The sequence below is a fragment of the Nothobranchius furzeri genome, chromosome 1 (assembly GCF_043380555.1).
Source record: "Nothobranchius furzeri strain GRZ-AD chromosome 1, NfurGRZ-RIMD1, whole genome shotgun sequence".
NCBI classification, from domain to species: domain Eukaryota; kingdom Metazoa; phylum Chordata; class Actinopteri; order Cyprinodontiformes; family Nothobranchiidae; genus Nothobranchius; species Nothobranchius furzeri.
Window position 1 is genome coordinate 74969854 of NC_091741.1, and position 25228 is coordinate 74995081.

The 25228-nt window shown below is 39.0% G+C and overlaps 1 protein-coding gene across 2 annotated transcripts in view; it reads left to right on the forward strand.

Moving 5' to 3' along the window:
• Nucleotides 1-25228, forward strand: part of fstl5 (follistatin-like 5) — a 279655-nt gene that overhangs the window by 172526 nt on the left and 81901 nt on the right. For both annotated transcript variants that reach the window (XM_015951097.3, XM_015951089.3), the window contains exon 6: nucleotides 2346-2466. In XM_015951097.3, coding sequence (XP_015806583.1) covers nucleotides 2346-2466 — 121 coding nt within the window. The remainder of the gene's footprint in view (nucleotides 1-2345; nucleotides 2467-25228) is intronic.

Sequence of the window (25228 nt, forward strand, 5' to 3'; positions counted from 1 at the left end):
AACAGTTGGTTTGAATGGTTTCTGAAAGTACAAAATAAAAGAATTTGAACTGTGTACCACATACTAGAACTTAGTGAGTAAAAGCCGTAGTGGATGTGCATCTCCTTGATCAGAAAATGTCAGCATTGTTGTTGTTGTCTACAAATGTTGTATCCTCCCTTGTTTGCCTTTGGGTTTAGTGTTCAACAGAGCCAACAATAATGCAGGCAGCCAGGATAGTGACTGATTTACTCTCTGAAGTATCAAAGTCACAACATGATTACCCACAGTGAAACTTTGGTAAACTACCTCTGCTGCTCACTAATTAAATCCAGCTAACAGTTACCTAAAATGTTTCCTGAACTAAATGTGTCACCATCTTTTAAGTGTCTTATTGTCTTATTTAGATTATGTTTAAATACATTGAAGCTAAGTTTTATAATGTCTACATGAATACGTTTTGTGTAATTAGCAAAATGTCCAAATTAATCAGCAGCATTGAAAGCTCATTGTAGTTGCCAATTGTGGGAGAGATGTTTTATCTGATTAATCAGCCAATGTACCATCGGGTTTGAAAATCAAGGATCAATTTGAAACAGACAGGAGCCGCGGTTTCAATAAACATTACATCTAGTTATCACATCAGTGTGCTGAGAGTCACTGAGCAATTACAAGGTCCCTGTTTTCACTGTTTAATATATTTACTTTAGATATAAGATAAATGAGATATATGAGATAAAACAGTGACCAAACAACCTTTCTGGCATTTCTTTCCTTGCCTTACAGAACCACTGCCTCAAACCCACAAACACTTCTCCTAAAGGTCAGCCTAAGAATCAAAGAAGAACCAGTTTTTTGAGTTTCAATACATTTTAATGCATGAAATAAATCTCTTTATTTACATAACTACTTTCACCCAAAGTAAATGTTGTAAACATTATTTACGGAATATGAATGATATATTGTTACATATAAATGCAGAACAATACATTTTGTTATACAAATAAGAGCAGACTGTTCAAAATCTTTTAAGACTTGTTATTTTTGTGCTGCAGTTTTATTGTTTTAATGAAATTTAATGAGTCATTGCAAAGGACTACCCGAAGTTCTGGGAAAGTCGCATTGAAAGAAAAGTACTCTGATCTGGTGGTGGACAAGTCAGGATGTATGAAGCTGTCCTTTGTGATCAGCGTCTTGACAGATGATCATCTTGTATGATGGATGTTCAACTGGCAACAACCACACCAGGGCTGTTGGGCATGATCATGTTTTTAGTCGAGTTAAAAATAAAGAGTAGGAAAAACACAGATATTTAGCTCTCTTCACACGCCATTGATTAAATGTCAGTGAGTTTCAGGTCGATGAACAGAAACTCAGATATCTTGACCTTTTAAAGTAGACAGCCCAAAACTATCTTTGTTGAAATGCACAGAAGCACAGCCATGAGAGTGTGGTACCATAAACAGTAAACAACACAAAATATTACTTTAAAGCAGTGGTTCCTAAACTTTACAGATTCAAATTTACAAAAAAAAAAGTCAGAAATCCACGTGCTCTACTACTGCTGGTTAAAGTAAGTTAGCATAACGATTTAACCGTTTAAAGGTGTAGTTCACTGAAAACACATTTTTAAATAAGTATTCATGATTATAATCAGTCTCTGAGTTTTCATGCGGGCTGAACATGAAAATGGTCTTCTACACAAATCTCCTGCATTAGTTTCTGACAGAGAATAGACGGGGACAATCTAGGATTTGAAAAGATTGACAGATCTACTTCACATCACATTCACAGATTCACCAACCTTGACCCAGGACGAGGAGCCTGTTGGTTTAGCATTACTGAAACAAAAGTGAATGTCGTGACAAGATCTAGTCCCCCCCCCCCACCCCACCCCGTTTAGTGTGTGTGTGTGTGTGTTAACATGCAGAACAATTTAATTTAGTGCATTGCTTTCTTACCTTGACTTAATCCAGGTTTTTGTTCCACAGTTGAAAACTGAAACTATTTTCAATTATGCTTTGATAAAAATCATATATTTTCTATGGGTACATAATTTTGTTATTTAACAATAAACACCTGTTTAATTTCACCCAAAACAGTAGTGTAATATCATCACTGAAGTATGTAAATGTGTATTCATAGTGCCTTGCATATGAATTGTAAAGCTCCTGCTTATTCTTTTAAATACCAATGTCCAACATGGAGAAATATTTTCTGCGATAAAACTTTGTAAGTTGGGTTTTTACTGCTAGTGGTATTTTTCTGTACTGCGTCCTTTCCATAGCTTTTACAGAATTAGCACAATCAGTCTAGACAGCTTTGCCCACTTTCTTTAACAGAAGTTGTGTGCATTTTCATTGAAGGTCATCAAGCATGAAGGTTTTTCCAAGGATTTCTCTGAGTGCACATTGTTTGACCTGCTGAAGTACAATGATGTCAACGATGATGAGCACCTGACAAAAGAAGAGTTTTACACGGCCTTTGGTGAGTGTGACATTTCCAGTAATAAAGGAATCAATGTTTCCTAAAGAACAAAAAACAAGTAAAACTAAAGTAGAACACCTAAAATATTTTTTACCTACAAAGACCATTTGTTACATGTACAGTAATGAATCAGTTGTGACCATTTGTCATTCATTGTGTCTTGGTCAACATTGCTTGATGAGTTTTGATGTGACAAAAGTTGTTACAGTTACAGATAATTAACTTGGACTGCAACAAAACGACAGGAGTCATGGTCTATTTAAACTTCATACATCTGCGATACAGGGAAATATGACTTTTTCTCTAAAGTTATATTTCCATGGTTATTACCATACATGTTCATGAAGCTCTTCGCACTAGATTGCTCTCACATAGTGATTTTAGCAGTCACTTTACAAAAACATATCGGATGTTTTTGAAAGTGACTGCAGTCTGAACGCTCATGTCACATTAAATCTGTCTCCTACGTCACTGCGTCAGTGGAGATGAGTGTCGTGTGTGTGTGGATGTTCCTGAGGGGAAACGCTGACAGAAGGGTTCAGGAGTCTGTCTGGACATCCCATTTTAAGTTTTGGAATTAAAAATAGAGTATGCAAGAGGTGCTGCTGGAGCAAAGCGAAGCGTCTCACCGGTGTTCGTAAGGGGGGGGGGGGGGGTGTGACAATGAATTATTATAGGAAGATTTTTGGTTAATAATAATTCAGGAAGATGACAGGAACAAGGAGCAAAATAGTTTACAGTTTTTAAAACAGTTTCCAGCCCAAAACAGAAGAATTAAGAGGTGTGATCCTGATCCTGTGGATAAACTGTCAGTGAAGGCTTTCACACCACAACTCAAGCAGGGCATTGCACAACTCCGCCGCTCCTGGTTTCTCCACTGTGACTTATTTTCTTCTGTGCATGCGGGTTGCTTTGGGGTCGTGAAGCGCTCACGCTGGATAGAGTTTGACGTCACATTTCAGTCATAGTGTGAACAGCCACACAAAACAATCAGATTTACTCAAAAAACTGGAATTGAGCATCAAGACCTGCTGTGTGAACATAGCATAAGTCCCTTTTTGTGATGTCACAAATGGGGGCATTTTGAAACGGCTTGTTTTAAGGCCTTTATTTCTAAAACCAAACGGAAAATTGATGGTTGCATTTTTTTTAAGTTTAGAGGAAGTAGACCCACATAGCAGTGATGCGAAAACTGAAGTTTGTTTCATATGTCCCCTTTATTTATAGACATTATTTTTATGTGAGGTCAGGATTTAGCATGTTTAACCTGAAAAGAAAGGTTAACATCTCTAAAGTTAAAACCTTCTCTAAATTTGAGTTTTCAGTTTCTGATTCTGTTGGTTAGTACAAAGTTATGTTGTTGGTAAAGTTGGTATGATGTTTGATATGTTGCCAAAGTTTACAGTGACAGACCTTCAGATCGTTGCCAAATGTGTGATTTTAGCCTCCAAATGTTTGATCTGATGACAGAGATGGATGAAGCAGTTCAAAGTGGAATTAGTTACAAAGAAAACCGGTCACGACCACGGAGGAACATTAGTTCAAACCGAATTCCCCATCATTAGGCAAGATAATGATGGCAGGTGCTCTGCCATCTTTGAGTCACACAAACACACGTGCGCCAGTTTCCTGCTTTTGTTTCCTCCCCATGCTCTTGTTGATGCTTTCTCTCTGACATTTTCAGTCAGCTCAGTATTGTGTGACAGAATATCCTTTGACATTTGGCTGGCATGACACATTTAGCAGTGGAAGGGAATTTATAATCAAGCTTCATCCCTTCAGCTCTTTGTATTTGAGTCATTTCATGGAGAAGAAAAAAGTCAAAGGAGGAAATAGCATTGTGAGAGTCTTGTCTACTGTTCCCCCACTACTGTGTGTGTGTGTGTGTGTGTGTGTGTGTGTGTGTGTGTGTGTGTGTGTGTGTGTGTGTGTGTGTGTGTGTGTGTGTGTGTGTGAGCGCACCTCTTCTGGCAAGTCATGAAAAGAGAGGAACCCCAGCCAATCTGGGGAGAGCTGAGCTTTCTTGAAGAGCTGAGTTGCTCTAACTGCAACTACTTCTTTTTCAGTCATCTGATCTTTTTCAAGCTCCCAGCTTTTGCTGCTCGCAAGGAAATGGGATATTTAATGAGAGTAAATCACCTCCCTCTGTGACAGTTTCTTTTAACCTGCTTCACTTGTCTGACTTCCACTTCAGCTTTCATTTTTATTTTTCTCTCAGATGCCACTTGATGTTGTTTCTCAGGAACACTAGATGATTGTCCAAATCTATGAATAAATAATTGCATAAAACGCCTCATTAGAAACTCTTCATGGGGTCTTGGTTTCTAGTAAATATTAAAATGAACATTTACAAAGATCATCAAACAATCTGCTCATTATGACTCCTGTCAACAACTTGGCTTGGTTTGGGGATTGCTTTATGCACAGTACTGGAATGCTCAAAGCCATTTCACATTTATCACCTTGGTGCTGCCTTTAGATGAGGGGCTTAACATTGTTACTTGGAGGTCATTGTAGTTTTTTCCTTCGACCTGCTGAAACTTGCTGAATAACTGACTTCAGGAAACTCAAGAAGGATGCAAACACAACTTCTGGACTATGAATCTTACTTTGTAAAACGATTAACTTAAAGGAGACCTAGAATGCATATAAAATTTTGTTGGAGCTTAAAATGTCCCAGGAGCCATGCGAAAAGGCCAACCAAAACACACAAGGCTCATTATAAAAAGACCTGTTTCCCCCCACGTGTGTGTGTGTGTGTGTGTGTGTGTGTGTGTGTGTGTGTGTGTGTGTGTGTGTGTGTGTGTGTGTTTGTGTGTGTGTGTGTACTGTTCTATGCATCAAAGTAAGGACAAAAACAAGTGTTTTACCTGCAAACCGAGGACACTTTGCTGGTCCTCACTTTGGGACAATGCCACAATGCTCTACTGGTTATTTTTAGAGGTGTGGTATGAATTAAGTTGTGATTAAAGTTAGGGTTAGGAATAGGCTGGTTACGGTTAGAGGTGCGGTTAGGGTTAGGCACAATCCAGTCGCTAAAATTAAGGGGAAGTCAATGACGGTCCTCACAATGAATGTTAGACTAGTGTGTATGTGTGTGTCTTAGAATTTGTATGTGTCTGTGTGTCTGTAAGTGTGTGTGTGTGTGTGTGTGTGTGTGTGTGTGTGTGTGTGTGTGTGTGTGTGTTGGAGGGTTTGAAGAGAGACAAGTGAAAGCAGAAACTACAGTTTGAGTTTCTCAGTAAGTTCCCACTCAAGTCTTATATAACATTCATTAATGGATGTTTTTTAACAGAAGGCTAAAAAAACAATTATTATTTGCACTACATATAACTCATTTGATGTGTTTGCACCACTACCCATGTTATGTGTTCAATGTTGTGTACATTTGTGATCTTGTATAATGTTAATTTGTTTCATAAAGTTCTGAAAAGAAAAAAAAATGTCCCCACTGAAGCACTGAGGCAAGAATGGGGTGTGACAAAGACAGGCTGTTTGTATATGCTGCTTCTGTCAGTGTGCCCCAGAGCAGCTGTGGCTACATCATAGCTCATCACCATCAGTGTGTGAATGTGTGTGTGTGAATGGATGAATGATACACTGTAGTGTAAAGTGCTTTGGAGTCCTTACTCAGAGAGGTGCTCTACAAGTGCGGGTCATTTATCATTTAAGGGTTGTTGAAGGGTTGCAGACTAACAATGAAGAAAAGTATCGGACTGACCACAAGCTGTTGATCTATCTGACGTTTACTTATAGTCTGGATTTTTCAAATTTTGGTCAATTTCATTAATTAAAAAGGGGGACCGAAGAGTGTGTTCCAACAACAGGGGTATCACACTTCTGAGCCTCCTTGGTAAAATCTATTCCGGGGTTCTGGAGGGGAGGGTCTGGCGGATTGTCAAACGTCAGATTCAGGAGGAGCAATGTGATTTTTGTCCTGGCCGTGGAACACTGGACCAGCTCTATACCCTTAGGGCAGTCCTGGAAGGTGCGTAGGAGTTCACCCAACCAATCTACAGGAGTTTTGTGGATATGGAGAAGGCGTTCAACCGTAGCCCTCGGGGGCCCTGTGGGGGGTACTTCAGTCTTGTGCTCGGAGTTCACTTAATTCTGACTGAGCCATGATGCAGCATTACCAGTGCTCGTTTGTTTGTTTGTTTGTTATTTTTGAAGATGAAAATGGCGTGTTTTCCACCTCGAAGAATAATTGTGTTGAAATACTCAATGAGATTTCTTGATATTATATCAAACTTAAATATAATTAGTTTTAAATTTAATGACAGAGCAGTTCTATTAAAACACACAAAAATGGTAAATGACTAAAGTGGAACATTGCAATTTGACAAACCAATTAAACTTAAACAAGTAAACTAGAAATTGGAAAAAATAGCCTGTTTCTGATATAGCGCCTTCTACAGTGCTAAGCCCCTAAAGGTGCTTTTCAACACAATCTGTCTCACACACACACACACACACACACACACACACACACACACACACACACACTGGTGGTGATGAGCTACAATGTAGCATTTTCAAATGCTTTTCATTTATTCTTTCTTTGAAGAAATGTAACTGATAAGGCAAACTCTGATGTGACCTTTTTCAGTCGTTTATCTAATAAGATGCTCATAATAATGTTTAGATGCTAAATCTAATATAATATTTTACAATTTAACAATTTCTTGGATCGATCTACATTTAAAATAATAAGTAAGACACAAATTAGAAGGAAAAAACATCTGAAATCTATGTGAAGCTGCAAAAGTCCCTGTGTAAGTTTCCCTAATGCTTCGTTTGTTTCGTTTGTAGTGCAGACGCTCATGCAGAATTGAAACTTTCTTCTAATCTTGACTCCATACCCAGAGTCACACATGGTAACCTCTGGGACGCGTAATCATCTAACATTACATGCAATATTCACAGCAGGGAATAAAAGCTAATTGGAAAAGCATTACTTTTTATTATGTTATTGAGCTGATTGAAACAACACAAGTCAATCTGATTTACTAAGCATGGCTAATCTCTTTTACTGCTGCTGTTGCTCCTCTGTAAACAGGTATAAAACAGCAATATAATGGGACATGTGGTTGGAGCCTCAGTGTGTATTCGCAGTGGGCTGATACAATGCAATATTTGATGTAGTTAATAATAAATTGAATCTTAATACCAAGGGTCTGCTACATGCTCTATTGTAGATGTTGCTACTGTATGCACTTTATCCTTGGCCAAAATAAACAGCAAATGTTTCATATTTTGATTTCATTTCTGACATAATCTCTTGACGACAGCCGTGAAATTATATGCAAATACCTTAAATGCGGTCATAAACTGTGTAACATCATGAAGTAAATCAGTTGATTCAGTGTGTTCTGGCTTATACTGCTGCCTGACAACAAACAGCAGTAAACACAGAATGACTAACCATGAAAATGGCACCTGTCCATCTGCTCTGCCTAAAAGGGACCCTCTGCACACCTTTCTGGAATATTCAAAGCATGGCAACATTGTTTATCAGGACAGAAGATAAGACTTTAATGTCCATGTATTATTCATTTCTTAATGCTAAGACTGGAGGGGGTTGAGAATCATTTTATTCAGCGAGCTGTAAGAAAGCATCTGACAAGAAGTGATGTCTTTTAATCAGATGATGTTAGATATGAATGATGTCTGCCACACTGCTGACAGTCAGCACCATGCCAATGTTGAATCTTATGAGGAATGGCGGTTCAATGCATTGTGGGTTAACAAATAAGGGGCTATCTATTCCAGCATGTCAGTCTCCTACTATAAGTTAATTGCAGGGGATGCTAAAACCTCAACTGAAAGCAATTAAAATGTACTTGATCCATCAGTAAAGAGAAAAGAAGCATTCTTCTTTTGAAACAAAGTTTAAGATAAAAGTAAAAATGTTGTTTTTATACTCTGTTCTAGCACTCTGAAAGGTCAACTGTCATGTTCGGTGTCCCCTTGGTCACCAGCCCCCTCCTGTTCTTCCTCAGGTTCTCCTCATGTGTCTTCTTGTGTTCCCCAGGCTTCCTTCATGTCTTCCTCCTAGTCACTCCCTTGTAATTCCCATTCGTTTGCATTAGTCCTCCTCACCCCTCTAGTTATTAGTTGTTTATTTCTGCCCTAAGTTTCTAGGTTTAGTTATTTGGTGTTTAATAGGTTATGGTTATCTTACGCTCTGCTTGGTTTTTCCCTTCCCATTTAGTTAATTGATTTGACCAGTCCTCCCTCTAGACCTCACACCTGTCACCTGTTCCCCTGATTGCTTCCCTCTGTGTTAAAAGCCTGTCTTGTCCCTCAATGGTTGTTGGTTCATTGTCGTATCTGTCTGCGTTGTTCGTGCCCCTCTCGAGATTCCCGAGTCTGTGCTCATGTGTGAGCTTTTGTTTGTTTTTGAGTTTTCAGTTAGTTGTTGAGAGTTAGTCTTATTTTTGTGTTTTGGCACCTCCTCCTTTAATATATATATATATATATATATATATAAAATCGCCAAACTTGTCAGCCTCTGATTGGCTGTGCAAATCATGATATCAAATCTTTAAAACTAGATAATTTTGAGTGGTTCGACAGTTCTGGAGAAAGTCTCAGACCTGCCATCTGTAGCCAAACCTCTTCAACCATCAAAGATTTTTACACGTCGTCAAAACTTTTTTGCACCTACAAAGCTGAGACAGCAAAATAGTTCCTGCAGAAACAAGCTGATATTGTTCAACTCCATAAGAGTTATTTCTGAGACCCAAGCTGAACCCAACCTGTGCTGCCTGGTGACATCTCTGGACTGGAAAAGTTGGTGCTTGCGGTCAGTCTACTGGATCTGGGTGCCCCGAGGTCATCCGACCTCTCTGACCTCCAGATCTGTGATGAGGGTCATCAAAAGGGTGAGGTAGAACACAGAGAGATTGCATCTGATGTGCTTCTGACAATAATAATTTCATAGCTTAAGCAATCCAAATTAATTTTCATCAGGAGCCATCACTTTCCGAGATAAGGAAGTTCTGACCAACACCGTATTGACACATAGCCTACATCACATTTAGCTTCATCCACTCACAGTAAATGCTTAGTTCACTTGTTGTGTTTTAATGGTTATAAATTAATTCTTACCTTTATAAACCGGACTCTTTTCTGATTCAAAATGAAGTGTGTATAATTGCTTAATAAAGCAAAAATCCTATAATCTTCTGATATTTACAATAAAGATCAAGCAAGGTAATATTTTCTATTTATACAGAAAATCAAATAAATACTACATTTGAATTCCGCTACATTTAATGGTGAGCCAGCCACTCTTCATTAGAATTATCCACTTAGTGTTGGTTTTGGATTATTAATTACTTCTTCACGAGTTCACAAGTAATTACGCTTCACCAGGTGTGCTACTCTCCCTTGCCACCCAAAGTCTGTGTCTTTGAGAGCTTCATTTGAGCTAAACTGCAGGTAATTAACTATTTGTTGATTCAAAGGTATTCATGTAAGTATGTGAGTTTGCCACGACTTGTGTGATTCTGCTGCATTATTTGTGTGGTTTTGTCACTGCTACAAAGCTTGTGTTACCGGAGTCAGGGACTCTGACCTCCACTTAGCACTTAGCTACTCGCTAATTTGGTCTGATCAACCGATATTATTAGCATTCTAATGCCGCATGACAGTCGTTTATCCAACGCGGATACCGGATACTAATTATGTTCTTAAATCAGAATTACACCAGGGACGCCTGAGGCTAAACTACCAGCCAGACATTAGCTCTATTGCCCGTTAGCTTAGTTAGCCAGGAAAGTTAATCTAAAGCCCAAAGGTGGAAGAGCGCCGCGAGGTGCATTCCGCAAATTATACGCTATACCGACATATTAGAGCGAGAACCTGGACGGTATTCCGGCAGTCGAAGGGCAGATTCCAGTGTGAATTAAGTCAAGAGAGACAGGCTTCACAAAAAGATGATCTAAGCCTGTTAGCCTCTTAAGCAAAGGGTAACAGGGCTGACAATGCCCACGGACGCAGGATCCGACGGCGCTGTCAACCGTTCTTGGCAGCGTTTGCCTTGCATTCAAGAGTTGGGGTTGCTAAACCGTTGTTTGGCCTAATCTTCCCATTGCTTTAACAGCCCCTAGGTACCTTCTGGCACCGTCCATGAGTTGCATCATAAGGTTACTGATATTTCTTTTAATCGATTGTTTTAAATAATCAAACCATCCAATAAGCAGGTGATCCGTCTTTTTCTTTCAGCACCATGAACACATGGTGATGGTAAATGAAATGTGTTTCCTCCTCTCTTTTGTTGCTTGTATAGTGACTGGCTTACTTTCTCATGTCTTTGAATTACTTATTGGTGTATTAATTGTATCACGTAAGACAGTGCATCTGGATCAAACTATATAAACTATATATATATATATAAATAACCTATAAACTGCACTGCAGCTAACAGGCAGAAGTAGCATTGACACAGGACATGACTTGCAACACTGCTGTCCATTGTGCTGAAACAAATAAGTAATGGCATGTCACGGGTAACTGTTAAGAAAATCCATCCATCCATCCATTTTCTGAACCCGCTTTGTCCACGTAGAGTTGCGGGGGGGCTATCTCCAGCGGTCCATGGGCAATCAGGCGGGGTACACCCTGGACAGAGAGCCAGTCCATTGCAGGGCAACACAGAGACACACAGGACAAACAATCACGCACACACACACACACTCACACCTAAGGACAATTTAGACAGACCAATCAACCTAACAGTCATGTTTTTGGACTGTGGGAGGAAGCCGGAGTACCCGGAGAGAACCCACGCATGTACAGGGAGAACATGCAAACTCCATGCAGAAAGATCCCAGGCCGGGACGCGAACCCAGGACCTTCTTTCTGCAAGGCAACAGCTCTAACCACTGCAGCCCTGTTAAGAAAATGTGTAAATAATATCATTACATTCATAACTATTATTTGAAGTTTTATCATTAATATGTAAGATCTAGTCTAACGCTACATGGCTGAATTAAAAGCCTGTTTGACCTCTTCCCAAACAGAATATTAGACCCAAATGTAATGTTCCAGCATTATAAGTTACTCATTTAAAGAGAGATATTTCAGCAGTAGTCTTATCTTTTTATCTCCTTTATGCTTTTACTGTGGAAGATGCAAAGGTGTGTTCATCTTGTTTGCAGCTGCCTATATATGTGTGTGTTAAATGAAGCTGACAAAAGGAAGTTTGTGTCAGCCAAGAGAGAAGGAAGGGGATGTGGGAAACATGTGCCTCAACTGATTAGCACACGATAAACACATGGTTAGCTGTTGTGGGTTGTCTTTGAGTTTTTGTAGAAACGTGGTTGTGCTATTCCGTGGGAACTGCCCTCTCAGATTATTGTGTCACTGCTTTTTGGAAATAAAAGGCTGCACTGAGGAGAAGTCAGACCTCAGTATAGCACCTCTCCTCATGAGCCAAAAACTTAATTCATGTGTCTGACTGAATTTATCACTTTTTCCTATAATTTGTCTGATAGAAAGTATGACAATTGAGACGGAAATCCAGGCACTAGGCCCTATAGGCACAAAAAAATTATTTTATTCCCTTTGAGCGGCACCATGCAGCAATGAGCTTTGGAGCAGCAGAACCATCAGCAAATAAAAATAAATGAAAATATTTTTAAAAAGTGGTCAGTAAAGCTTAAGATGGCAATAATCAACAATTGACTGATGCGCAGGGAGAGATCGCTGTCTTTTCCAGATCTAACGGAAACATTTAATGAAAATATTTAATTGAACCCAAAAGGACTTTAGACAGGAAAAGCTTTTCATGAACAAATACCAGCCCACCTGTCGGCTAATGCCCGCTGGAACAAGCCGATGTTCTGTCAGAACTCTTGTTTAAGGAAAAGCCAACAGGTGCACCTCTGCCAGTTAGCTTCTGTACATTTTATTGGTGTGCTGTTGCACGTGACAAAAGACGGATCACCTGTGTTATTGACTGAATAAATAAAACAGTATTTTTAAAAGAAATATCAGTAACCTTGTGATAATGCTAGCTGGCTCCAGTGTGTTTGGGTCAGTAAGTACTATTCTGTGGTGCAAACCAAACTTACTGAACAATAATGAACTTTGTTTAGATATTGCTATTGTGAACTTCATGTGTAATTTACCTGCAATGAACTTCTTTGCCTCGGCTCACCATAACACTTATTTCTTCACCTGTATGACTCTCCTGTTGCATCACTGAGCGAAGCCCTGAGAAGCTGCAGCAACATAAATTTGACATTTTGTTTATTCTGATCATCATTGTCATGTTTTGGAAAACATACCAATTATTTCGAAAATCCTAGATCTTTAGATCATATCCAAATACTGACAAAATCAATGTATTTAGTTTTGTCTGAGCTTCTTCAATCCCTATGATTATTCAGTTATAATAAAAACTACATGTTTTGCTAAATTCAAATGATCAAGTTTGAGTGTCAGCTAAGTTGATCATGGTTGCTGTTTAAAGCAGACATGGTCTCTGTCTGCATCCATGTTGTTGTCTACTGTGCTGTCATTCAAACAATTGAATGTAGAAAACTGTGCTGTTGTCTGCTGTGTTGGTTCTTTTTTAATACACAGAAAAGGTTTCTTTTTTACCTTGCTGCTGACGGTTTCGTTCGCGGCTGTCAACTTCCTCAGAGCTGATGCTGATGGTGACGTCACTTCCTACTCCGTTTATCCGCGGGCAGCAGAGGACGTTGTCGCCCTCTGCTGCCCGCTCTCCCCTCTCCGATGATGCAGTCCCATGCACGATCCAACATGTAAACCCCATCGTCTCTGTTCATAGTCCCACATCCACGTCTCCTTGTCTCTATAGCTTCCTTTATCCATCTCTTGCATTTCTGTTGTTCAGTGTTTATGATCCTTTTGTTGTCCCAATCCATTATATGGGTTTCTCTGTATTTTTGTCGAAACACTGTAGTCACACGGAATAATTTTCTATTACTAATATAATATTTTACATGTTAATCTTCAATACACCCATGCACATCAACACAAGACATTAAAGATATATGAGGCAAAAACTCAGTCTTTTTATTAGCCAATGCGCAATTAATCTGTTTATTTCTGCATCAGCCACCGTCTAAGTTGTTTCTATATCTGGTCAAATTTACTGTTACGACTCAATGTATAAGTTGTTTCCAGATATCAGGTTAACTTTGTTGCAAAGCTGCAGTACACAGCTCAATGCAAGAGAGGAAGCCTTGGAGAGCAGAGCATGTCTTGGCTAGTAGAAGCTAAGCATTAGCATTAGCAACTACATCACACTCCACACAGCAGAACTCCTCCAGGGTTGTGTTATTCGTGGAAATAAAACATCAATGTTGCAAAGCAAACTGAGTCAGTGGTAGAGTCATGTTGCTTTTAGCTAATAAGAGGTGCAATGTTTGAATAGCATTAATATTAATTAGTAGGGCTCCAAAGCCTCTATTTTCTGCTTCCCACTTCTACAACTAATTTCTACTTTCTGAGACAGGTGTACCGGGACATTTTCTTCTCCTCAAAAAATGACTCACAAGGCATTTCTTCATACTAGAAACAACAGCAGATATATTGAAATAAGAAGTGTATACCCTCCTTAGACACACATGTGAGGTATTTAAAAAGGTTGAAACTTTTATACCTGTCTGTAACTGTTCTCATCTTTTAATACAGTTTTAGGAATATTAAAGCAACTTTTGTGGACCAATAAAAGTTTTCCAATATTTATTCAGTAAGATAACGTAGCTGCTCCATAATGACCTTAATTGTAGTTTTCTATCAAGTAGAGTGGTATTGATATTTGCACAGCTCATTGGTGGCACATATTTCACTGCTCTTGGGTGTGAAGATATTGATCTCAGGCCTAACATTTCCTGACAAAACAAATATTCAGGAGATACAACTCTCTTATTTCTGCTGAGACTGAAAACCTTGGAGTGCCCGCTGGAATCCTGGGGGACCGTGGGAAACTGAAATCCACTGTAATGGTATTCATCAAATTGTAATAGTGTTGTAGTCCTTGCAAACTTTGCTTAGCAGTGAGAATATAGATTTTTTTCTATGGACTAAATCAAAATGTGTGTATTTATATCCACTGTTCTTCCCTCCTCCATTAGGGTTAGAATTATGACAGAAAAGCCAGACTATTAGGTTTGCAAACATAATCAACTATTACTCAACGATTATTCAGTGTGAAACAATAAATGAGGCCAAGCATTCCCATGTAGAGGCAGCTGAATAAGTCACTTATGCATTCATAGCATGAATCTCATTTTGAGAATTGTAGCTTTGCAGAAACGATTTCTCTTTGCATTTTTATACTTACCATTTTCTGTTATGATAATTATTCCGTCCTCCCCATTCTCCTTTATTGTAATTCAGATCAGCTCTAATCTTGTTTGGTTTCAAGTCTAGAGTAATTCCTACATATTCAGAAATTTTGCCAGGATTGAAAATGAGTTTACACTCTTTACCTCGTTGAAGATTAGACATCAGCTAAGCCCCCTCCGGGGAAGCTGGTTCCATTAAGTCAAGTTTGCTGTTATGCATCACCCTTCTTAGCACAGCAACAATAATGGATACTCAGGCTTTTTACTTGTCAAACTCCCACTGAGTGTTCCATTCATGGGCTGTGAGAAGTGCTGTTAAAACTATTTCATAATTCATTGTTCATTTTCCAACAGGTCTCTCTTTTATGCCCAGAATGTATTAGAGAGATTAGAAATAAGACAAATCTTCACTCAGAGATCCTGAAATAAAACCAGTCTTTTTTTCTGTCTGCTGCAAAGACAACTGAAGATTTCTCATCCTTTTAGGGGTTGCAAATCCTTTATGCATAAATTTATATTACTCATTCATCCATTCTTGGTATAATTCTCAGGTAGCTACATGAAAGATTGAAAACGTTTCTTACTTACAGCCATCAGCACTGTTTCTGAAGGAGTGTAGAAATTATGAACATTTTTTTAGTGCCCTGGAACATTTTTGTTGACATCCTCTTTCAGGCAGTGAGGGACTTTCAGTCATGTTCAAGCAGGCAAGTCTCTTCATTTTGTACCAGCAGTCGAACAACTGGTAAAACTTGAGTGTACTTAAAAGTTTTTTCACTGTGTGCACCAAAGTAAACATAGACCAAAGAAAAGAAAAGTACAAATGTTTAAAAGAGCAAGTGGAACAAAAATCTAAGAAAATTACGTAGAAGATGGACAAACCTCCTCCAGTGGATGGATAGACTGGCAGACGGATAGTGTAACGTGGGCAAATCGATGATTTTTATTTATGATCAGGAAGATGTAATATTGTATATAAATATAAAATATTAACCTGCTAGGTCTTTATTTTATATTATCAGAATATTCTTTATTTTAATTCAGAAGATCTAGGTTCTTTGCTTTTTCAGTGATCAACCGCACTTTGTGTTACTTCAAGAAAGAGTCAAGTTTATAAAAGAATTTATTTAGCAAACAATTAAAAGATGACTAATTAACTAAGCATTTACTGTGAGTGGATGTAACTAAATGTGATGAAGGAACCTATGTGTGAATGCGATGTCAGTCCAAGCTTCCTTATCAAAGTAAGCTGAGTTCTGGTGAAAAGTATTTGGTTTGCTCTAAGCTATAAAGTTGTTATCATCAGAAGAACATCAGACACAATCTGTCATGTCTACTTCACCCGTTTTGGAGAGACCCTCTCGGTGGATCCGAAAGTCGCAGGGGTCGGCTGGCCTCTGGCACCGGAGGGCTGTAGAATACCGTGGTACCGACTCTTCAGTCCAGAGATGTCTTGGGTCACAACAGCTGGATGGAACCATGCGTCTGGCGGACTCTTAAGGAGTCTAACAGTATCAGCTTTGATTCTGCAGGAACTGTTTGCTCATCAGCTTTGCAGGTGCAAAAAGGTTTTGATGACGTGTCAAAATCTTTGATGGTTAAAGAGGTTTACTACAGGTGGCCGGCCTGAAGCGATTCTCTAGAACTGTCGAATCACTCGGGATGATCCAGTTTTAAGGTTTTGATGTTATGACTTGCACAGCCAATCAGAGGCTGACAAGTTTGAGAGGTGTTACCAAGACAACTCAGAAACACACCTTCTTGATACAGGATTTTCTGACTGGTTTAATACTAAGTTGTGTCAGGGTTTAACTTAACCGTACTTGTAATGTGTGAATGCAGATGTGAGGACCTCATCGTCAAAACATGTCGAACACATGGCAGGTTCTAGTGGACATAAACATAACATAACATCCATTCAGTGTGCACATATTAATGAAGCATTTCAATATACTATAATTATTATAAGTAGTAATAAACAAATGTTTATGTAATGATTATCTAAATTATAAGTCATGGAAGAAGCTTATATTGGTTTAGGAAATCATTCTTGAATTTAGCATTTGATTCGAGCTGGAAATCTTCCTTCTGTGGAGGCAGCCAGATGGGACCTTGGGGAGAAAGTTTGTTTATCTTTCAGACTTGCAGTCTGTAAGTCCCAGCTGGTATGAAGGCAGGCTCATTTAAAGGGAACACATGCAGTGTTGTGTCTCCTTTTTGACCAGATGTTGAATAGATGTTGAAAGGTCAGACTGTACCTGCAGGTCGGATAGCAGCTGACCCTTCGCGCCCGGGTCACAGACTTTTTGAGCTGCTTCCCTCAGACAGGAGGTTACGGTCCATCCGGCCCAGAACCTCCCGCCATAATAACAGCTTATTTCCATCTGCCGTTAGACTTGTGAATAGATTATAAACACACAACCATGCTCGTCTTCTGTACTCGACACAACGTCACGTTATCGGCCATGTTACCATTACCTGCCATTTTTTATAGCTGAAATTTTTATTCTAGGTTTTTTAATTCTATTTTATTCTATTTTTAATCTTATTATTCATGTTATATGTAGCACATTAGTACTGAAGCAAGTTCCTAGTTTGTGAATTGTTTGTTCACTGACAATGGCAATAAACCTATTCTGATTCTGATTCCTATTGCTGGACATTACAATAGTTAGGCAGATAGATTTCAATGTAGGAACACATTTTACCTCTTGTGTCCAGGATCAAGGTTTAATGCATTTGGAGACAAATGTCCAGAGAAAAAGAAAATGCAGAAAAAAATTTACTAACAATGCATATTTACATTTCACAGTGGCTGTGATTAACATGCCAGTGGCTCAGATTATCACTACAGTGTTGCAACCATTTTTTATTCAAACAGGAAAATAAAACAGAGAAAGAAAAACTCTGTTATGGGTCTGCTGTGCTGTTTGGTATACAAACACATACAAAAGCAGAGGAATGTCACAGGAAACTATGCTAATACCTCAGCGTCAGTGAATAAGTCAGGATGAATAACCAAACACTTACGTCTGAAGAACCCAAGAGTCCCTGGAAATGAAACAAAAGCAGAACACCTCAGGAGAAGAGCTTCAGTAACTTTGTGGCTGTACTTTTCACTTCCCCTAGTATTTACTATTTGCTGTTTTGAAAATCCTAAGCAATAAAGCAAAAATTTAAAAATAAATAAAAAAGCCATCGCATTAAACTTTGGAGACAACTCCCTCACAGTTTAAATGAACATAAACAACATTTAAATGATATGTATTTATATAATTTACGTTCTAGTTATACTTTTTGGTTTGATGTCATAAACTGGGAATTCTCAAAGGAACAGCACTTTGTCACCTGTTGCTCTTGCTATGCATCACAGATCACAATTCAAAGTGGTTTCTTTATGTAAGAACAGAACCAAGGTGAATATGTCTCACTGGGCTCACCTTTCAAATGCTTCTGCAGACTGAAATTCTGAGATCAGGAGGCAGCTGGTTGTACGTAAAGAGGATGTGAGTTTGTGAACTGTGGATTTAGGAAAGAAGCTTTTCAATTGTTGATCACATGAACACCAATGGGACATTTTTAAAATGTTATGTTAGGATAAAGCTCAGAATTTCACAGAAATATAAATGTTCAGTGTGCATCCTGCTCTCTTGGGACTGCTCAGTAGTCCAGGAGTTCTTTGTCTTATCTACAGCTCAACATTTCCATCTCTGGTCATTTATTTGAAGTAGTTGGCTTTGAAGTCTTGAAGCTCGAACTGTTGCTGTACTTTAGTAGAACAGAAAGTTGTTCTTTTTGCATGCTTTCTGATTTAGTTGGACTGGATGTGTTTGATACTGGTGATGAAATAACTGCTCTTATAAAACAAAGCAACTTGTCTAAATCTCCCAATTCTCAAGGCATTTGCCTCACTAAATACTAAACCCGCACACGATTAAAATAAAAAGAAAACATTGTAATCTGTGGTCTAAAATGATGTTGGATTGAGCTGAAAACACACGAGCAAGCTATTAAATCACAACTTTCTTATGCTACACTTTAAGACATCTGTGATTTACTAACAGCAAGATAGAGGTTTTTTTTCATAGGTTGTTTTCCACATGGTAGCCGAGATAAAATGGGTCCAATTAGGCATCCTGTAAAGCTCTGTTGCATACTAATGTTGAGTGTCCCTTAGGATTTCTCCCAACAGCTGCTTTGAAAATACTCAATGCTTATCAGTCAGAGCTAATGCATTCACGAAGGCTATATGTTAATGTTTTACAGCCATCACTATGTTACAAATGTCTGTGGGAGGATGGTATTAATCTGAGGAGGAAGAGTACAGGCCACTGTCACAATTTGTCTTCAACATGTTGATTTTTTTAGATTCCACTAATGTCAGAAACCATCTCTAGTCTGTGTTGATCACTGTAGAGAATTCTGAGACAAAAACAGCTGATTAGATACTAAGAGACTGCTTGCTCTGCCTGTTTAGTACTTTTAAGAGCCTTAAAAACATCATCTGATTGAAGTGGGAAAGCTCAGATTCGACATCAAAGGTCCTTTCACTCTCAAAGATTCCATTTGTTTGAGTGAAACTGGAGGTGCTGGGTTTCTTTTGTTCCCTGTCAACAAGCTTGTGTTGTTGTGCTGAATGTCTTCAAAGTTAATTTTAATCACCGGAAATAAGGTTTTGCTTATTAACATTATGTGATAGTGAGAAAACAATACCTCAGGCTGTTAGACCCTGAGTTCTTGTACTTTTTTTACAAGAGCCATCATACAAAAGTAAACTGGTCAAGATAAAAACGACTGAGACCACAATAATGACTAAAGAAAAAGGCATAGATTTTGTCCCAAAACAGAACAGAAATTATAGATGAAGATAAAGACACAGACCCAGGTTGGAAATCTTGGTACATAATTGACCGAAGATAGGCGCCAGTTCTTTCTTGCGCTGCACAGCGTTGTAAATGGTTAAAACATTGTGGACGCGAAACGGCTTTACGGCACAAACCCAGCTGCAGTTTTGATAACTTTAAAGAGGGACTGCACACCAGCAGAAAGTGTAACTCCACCCCTAGTCAAGATTTGAAAAATGCTATGAAAGTGGACATTGCCAGGAGGCACAGAGTGGCATGGCCAAGTATGGGGAATTTCTATCCTGGGAGGGAGGAGTGGAAGGAGACTGCACCTATGACGTAAAATGGTTCCAGCCCCAGTCGATCACAAGTTTCAAATGCAGTAGCTGCTGTTCTACTACAGGGGGCAGCACTAAGACATTTTTAGACCTTGTTGGGTATTTTATCCCTAAAATAAACCATACAGGAGAAAAGATCAGTAAGGTTTCATACGCTGGGTGCAGCGCAGAGTGACAGGCCCTTGTCCGATCTACTCTGGGCTGTCTTCTCTCATCCAAGCGGTTTTATTGAAACACAGGAAAATATGAACAATGAACAATCCATCACTGTCCTACACTAGCCAACTACGGCGTTGCTTATAGGCTAAGGTGGGACATTCCAAAAAGGAAGTCTTAATTTATGGCTGACAGCCAGAAACTACTGAGCCACTCAGTAACTATGGATTCCTTTTGCCAGGCCGGTTATTCCCCCAACCGCCACAGCATACCAGAGCTTGACTGAAAAGAAAGAAAAACAGCTCTGAGGCTTACTTCACAACATGATTACTTCAAAAGGAACATTTAAGACAGTATTAAAACCCCTAACAGACCTAGATTCTAGATTTAATCAAGTTTACACAAACATGTCAAAAAATGCACAAAAACAGAAATATTGCATTTGTAAAGACCCGATTATACAGTTTATAAGCTAAACATTTTCATTTTGGGGTTTAATTACTCTTTAAAGTACTATTGATCTGAAAATGTTCTAATAGCGTGCTGACCCATTTTTTATGAATTAGTCTCACAAATCACAACTGCAAGTCTGATCCCGTATAAACAAGAGTCACGTCCAGCTTCCTGTTCTCAAGTCCTGCATGATGTTGTGACTATCGCACGGCTTTCCAAGAAGCGCTCAGCAGTGAGGCACGTCTTGTGTGACCACTTAACCGCTGCACTTCCACAGCGTGGCGCGTCTGTCTCGGTATGCCCCAGGCTTAAGGCTATAACTAGCATTTTATCATCTTAAATCATGTCCAGACAAGACCTAGAGAAACTCATTCATGCGCTCATCTACAGCAGGCGGGACTAGCCCCCAAATTCCACTACCTCCGCTCCGGTACGCCCCCGCCTTCCGCAGCCGCTCGCTTCCGAACTCAATTTTTACTGGTACCCGCTCTACAACGGCTCCGCTCTGGTGCGGAGACCTGAGGTGGGCAAACAAGCATGCGCGGGATTTTCGAGATCTTGCGATACAGTCCGAGCAATAAACGCGGACGTTAGATCCAAACACCCGTTGTGTGGGAGAAGCATCGGCATGAACTGTTTAATCTGCCCATCATTTGTGTTGAGAGATCAGCAGTGTTTGGATCAACAAAGTGTGACTACTTTGATAGTGGAAACTGTATTTATGGCTTACTTTTGTGCATTTAAACTTCAGCTGCCATTGATAGTTGTTAAAAGTTGTTAAACCTGTGCATATGAAACAAAAAACGCCTTTTGTTTATCGATTTATTGTGAAAAACAGAAGTTGTGCTTGCTCCTTTTCCTGTTGGGCGGTTGTGATTTCTGTCCATTTACTGTGGAGGTACTCAGGCGTCCGGCAAAAATAGGATTGATTCTATTTTTGCCGGACGCCGGAACAGAGGGCGGCGCACTGCCGGAGCACGGCCGCAGTAGTGGAATTGCTCTGATTGACTACAACGGGACCGATTTTGCTCCGGCGTTCGTGTCGGAGCGGAGCGGAGCGGAGCGGAGGTAGTGGAATTTGGGGGTTATGCAGTGGTCTTTTGGCTGGTCTTCCCAAAAAGCTGTGAAGCAACTGCAGCTCATTCAGAATGCTGCTGCTAGAGTCTTAACAAGAACCAAGAGAACCGAGCACATCACTCCTGTTCTTAAACCTCTACACTGGTTACCAGTAAACTACAGAATCAATTTCAAAGTACTTTTACTAGTTTATAAATCACTCAATGGCATGTGGCCAGAATACATGTCAGATCTCCTTCCTGCATATATGCCCAACAGGGCTCTGAGATCGTTAGGAAACAGTCTGCTGGTGGAACCCCGGGTCAGAACCAAACAGGGCGAAGCTGCTTTTAGCTACTATGCTGCTCACAGATGGAATCAGCTCCATCATGACCTTAAATGGGCTCCAACTCTAGTAACTTTTAAATCAAAATTGAAAACCTTTGTTTTCATCAACCTTTAAATTAATGTTCTTATACTGCACCTTCTGCACTGTAACTCATCACCCTTTAACTCTCTTTTCTTTTTCATTTTAAAATATAAGTTTGTGTGTATTTTAATTGTCCTTTCACAATGATTTAATTGTTCTTGCTATTCCTGCTAATTAGATAGTGCATTGAATTCCACCCGTGTATGAAATGTGTTATATAAATAAAGGTGCTTTGCCTTGCCATTGTTCTTGATCACATCTGACTGCAGTTTGCATTAGCAGTATTGTGTTTTTTATGATTCCAGGTATAGGTTTATCCCACATAAAAAAAACAACAACATAACTGTCCTAACATTCAGTGAATCCATACTAACTGGGCTTTACATTATTAGATTTAGGAAACATTTTTGTGTTGTGAGAGAACTCAAGCAGGACAGAGTGTGATAATTTGTATCTGTTGCAACCTCGTTTCATGTACATAATGGGTTCGGCTGGGATAATGGTGCTTTTTGAAGCCTGTGATCAAGTAATTGTTGTTATAATTTCTGACAACCTTTGCTTTCTCCTTCGAATACAAACAATAATTATGAAACATAGATCTTTATAAAAAAAATAGAATCACAACAACTTATAAGTTTCCTGACTGGTTTTATAAAGCGGTAGAAATATTATTGTTCCTTAAAAATCTGTGGTGAGAAAACGGCTAATATGTTGAAATGTAAAATTTTTTTTAATATCTCACAATCATCAAATTATTATAAAACACTTTAATGTTTATAGAATAGACTTTAGTAATCCCACAGTGGGGAAATTCACTTGTTACAGAAGCACAAACAAGAGAATAATTGAAGAAAAATAATAACAAAGGTGCATGTATATATTCACATAGGAAGTAAGCTTTTATTGTAAACTTTGACCACTAAAAAACACTAATAAAAATAAAAAAACCTGGGTTCTAGAACTATGCAGCATACTGCAAGGGACACATAATATGTAAATCTGGTATTGCACGAGTATTGAACACATACTGAGTATTGCATTGTTGTTGTGGTGTACCAGGATAATGCCAGCACAACTTAAGCTGAGGAGTTACACACTCTTACTGCAGAGGGGATGAGATTCCAGAGATTAACATCCGGAGTAACTTTAAATAAACACAAATGTTTTATTTCAAACTTTCAGATTTTTTCTGTTAAGCTCTAAAGAGGACATATGATGCAAAACCGCATCATTTTATGTTGCCATTTTGGTCTCTACAAACTCTTTGAACACTCGTATTGTGGATAAAAACTGTCCATCCATTTTCTGACAGTATTTAGTTTATAAATTATAATCTTAAAACAAGCCCCTTCAAATGCCCCTCAGTGTGAAGTCACAATAAGGCGTGAACAAAGAACCACCTCTCTGAAGGAGCAGCAGCTCTACTCCAAGCCCCTCTCCAGCAAACATTTGGATGTGTAATGACCGAGATGTTCTGTCATGGTTGAAAAAAGATGAACTAACATTTTTTATGGCCATGACATAAACGTCTTTCAGCGTGTCTCATTTGGAAATTTAAAAATTGAAATTTAGTCTTCGTATTACTGTTTTGCTGTAAAAAATACATCATTTTTGTAAAACATATCATTAATGGAATAAAAAAGAACATTTCTGTATGCCATCTGAGATGGAACGTCCTATGTCCCAGCCTTGATTTGAATCCAGGTCCTTAGCATGTAAGGCAGATGCCTTACCATTTGAGCTATCTCTTTGACATGTATAGGATGTCACCCAGTGGATGTATTTTACAACTGATTTACATCATGCTCTATGTTGACCTACATGTTGAACAAATTGTCAAAATAGCGTAACCCCAGATAAATGTAGATGTGTACAAATGTGTCTGAATGTTGGAAATGTTCTGTTACAATTTTTTTAAATCAAATTTAAGCTGTTCTACAAAGACCATTTTTAGCCGTGGACACCACTTTAGCATGGGACCAATATTTACTGGATGCTGTACATGTAACTGTCAAAATAACAATTATACATGTAACTGTTGACATGTAAAAAAATATCTGAATGGATTTTGAGGAATTTTCTGTTACATATGTTTTAACAAATTTAAGACATCTGACCATGACCATTTTTGTCCGTGGACACCACGTTGCCGTTGTGACAATATTTGCTGGGCCCTAGATTTCTGAGTTCCTCCCCTTTTCAGGGGTGAGTGGACGTGGCCCACAACAGTGTGTTTTCCTTTAAGTAACAGAGCCCTGAAAAATCTCATTCTGGAAGGTCTGAAAATGTCAGGAAATAAAATGCCAAGAGGGATTTGTGCAAAGAGCTTCATAAACACTTTGAATAGATCATAGAACTTAAAAAGTCATTTTAACCCTTTAAGTCCACAGAATAAATCATCTGCAGTGTTGAAAACAGGCTAACTTACTTTGTGTTGGATTTTACCTTGCATATTACGTTTCAATAACCCTCATTAAAAATGTAATCCTCATTCCTAAACATCAACATTTGAAGTAAATGGGAGCTATCTGGTTTATAATTCTTGTGAGTCGTTTAGAAAAGAGAAGAGCGCCAAAGAAGACTGAAAAAGTTGGTAGAGAAAGGCAGATGTAGTGAGCATAATTGAGAAAGAAAGAGCCAGAGCATGATGGAGGATGGAGTAAGAGGGTTGGCTAAGCAACCTTGGTGCAATTTGTCTTCGTGCTGTCGGCTCTTTGCAGCATCCTCCAGGCTCAGGCTGTTTTCTCTGACAAGCGTGTTGCCTCTAGAACAATTGGTGATTTACCTCTCACCGTGTCACTGACCAACATCCCATCCTGGGAGAAGTGCAGAGTAAATCAAAAGTCTGGACCTTTCCGTTAATCACTAATTACAGGTTGGACGGTGAAGGTTGATCCTTTCCTGGAGGGCTGAGTCCCTCAGGCCTCAAATCAGTCCAAAAAGAGAAGCCTATGCCCCTTCCTCTACTGATAAATCTCTCACTGAGGAGGTGCTGGACTGAGTCTGCTCCAGCAGCTCAGACTCCCATCTCTCTGAAGAGTTTCTCATTCAGGTTAGATACCAACCTTCATTTCTTTCTTCCCTCCTCCGCCCCCTCCATCTAACAGTTAAAGCTGTGATGGAGCCTTCCTGACTAACAGTCGACCGACTTTCTCC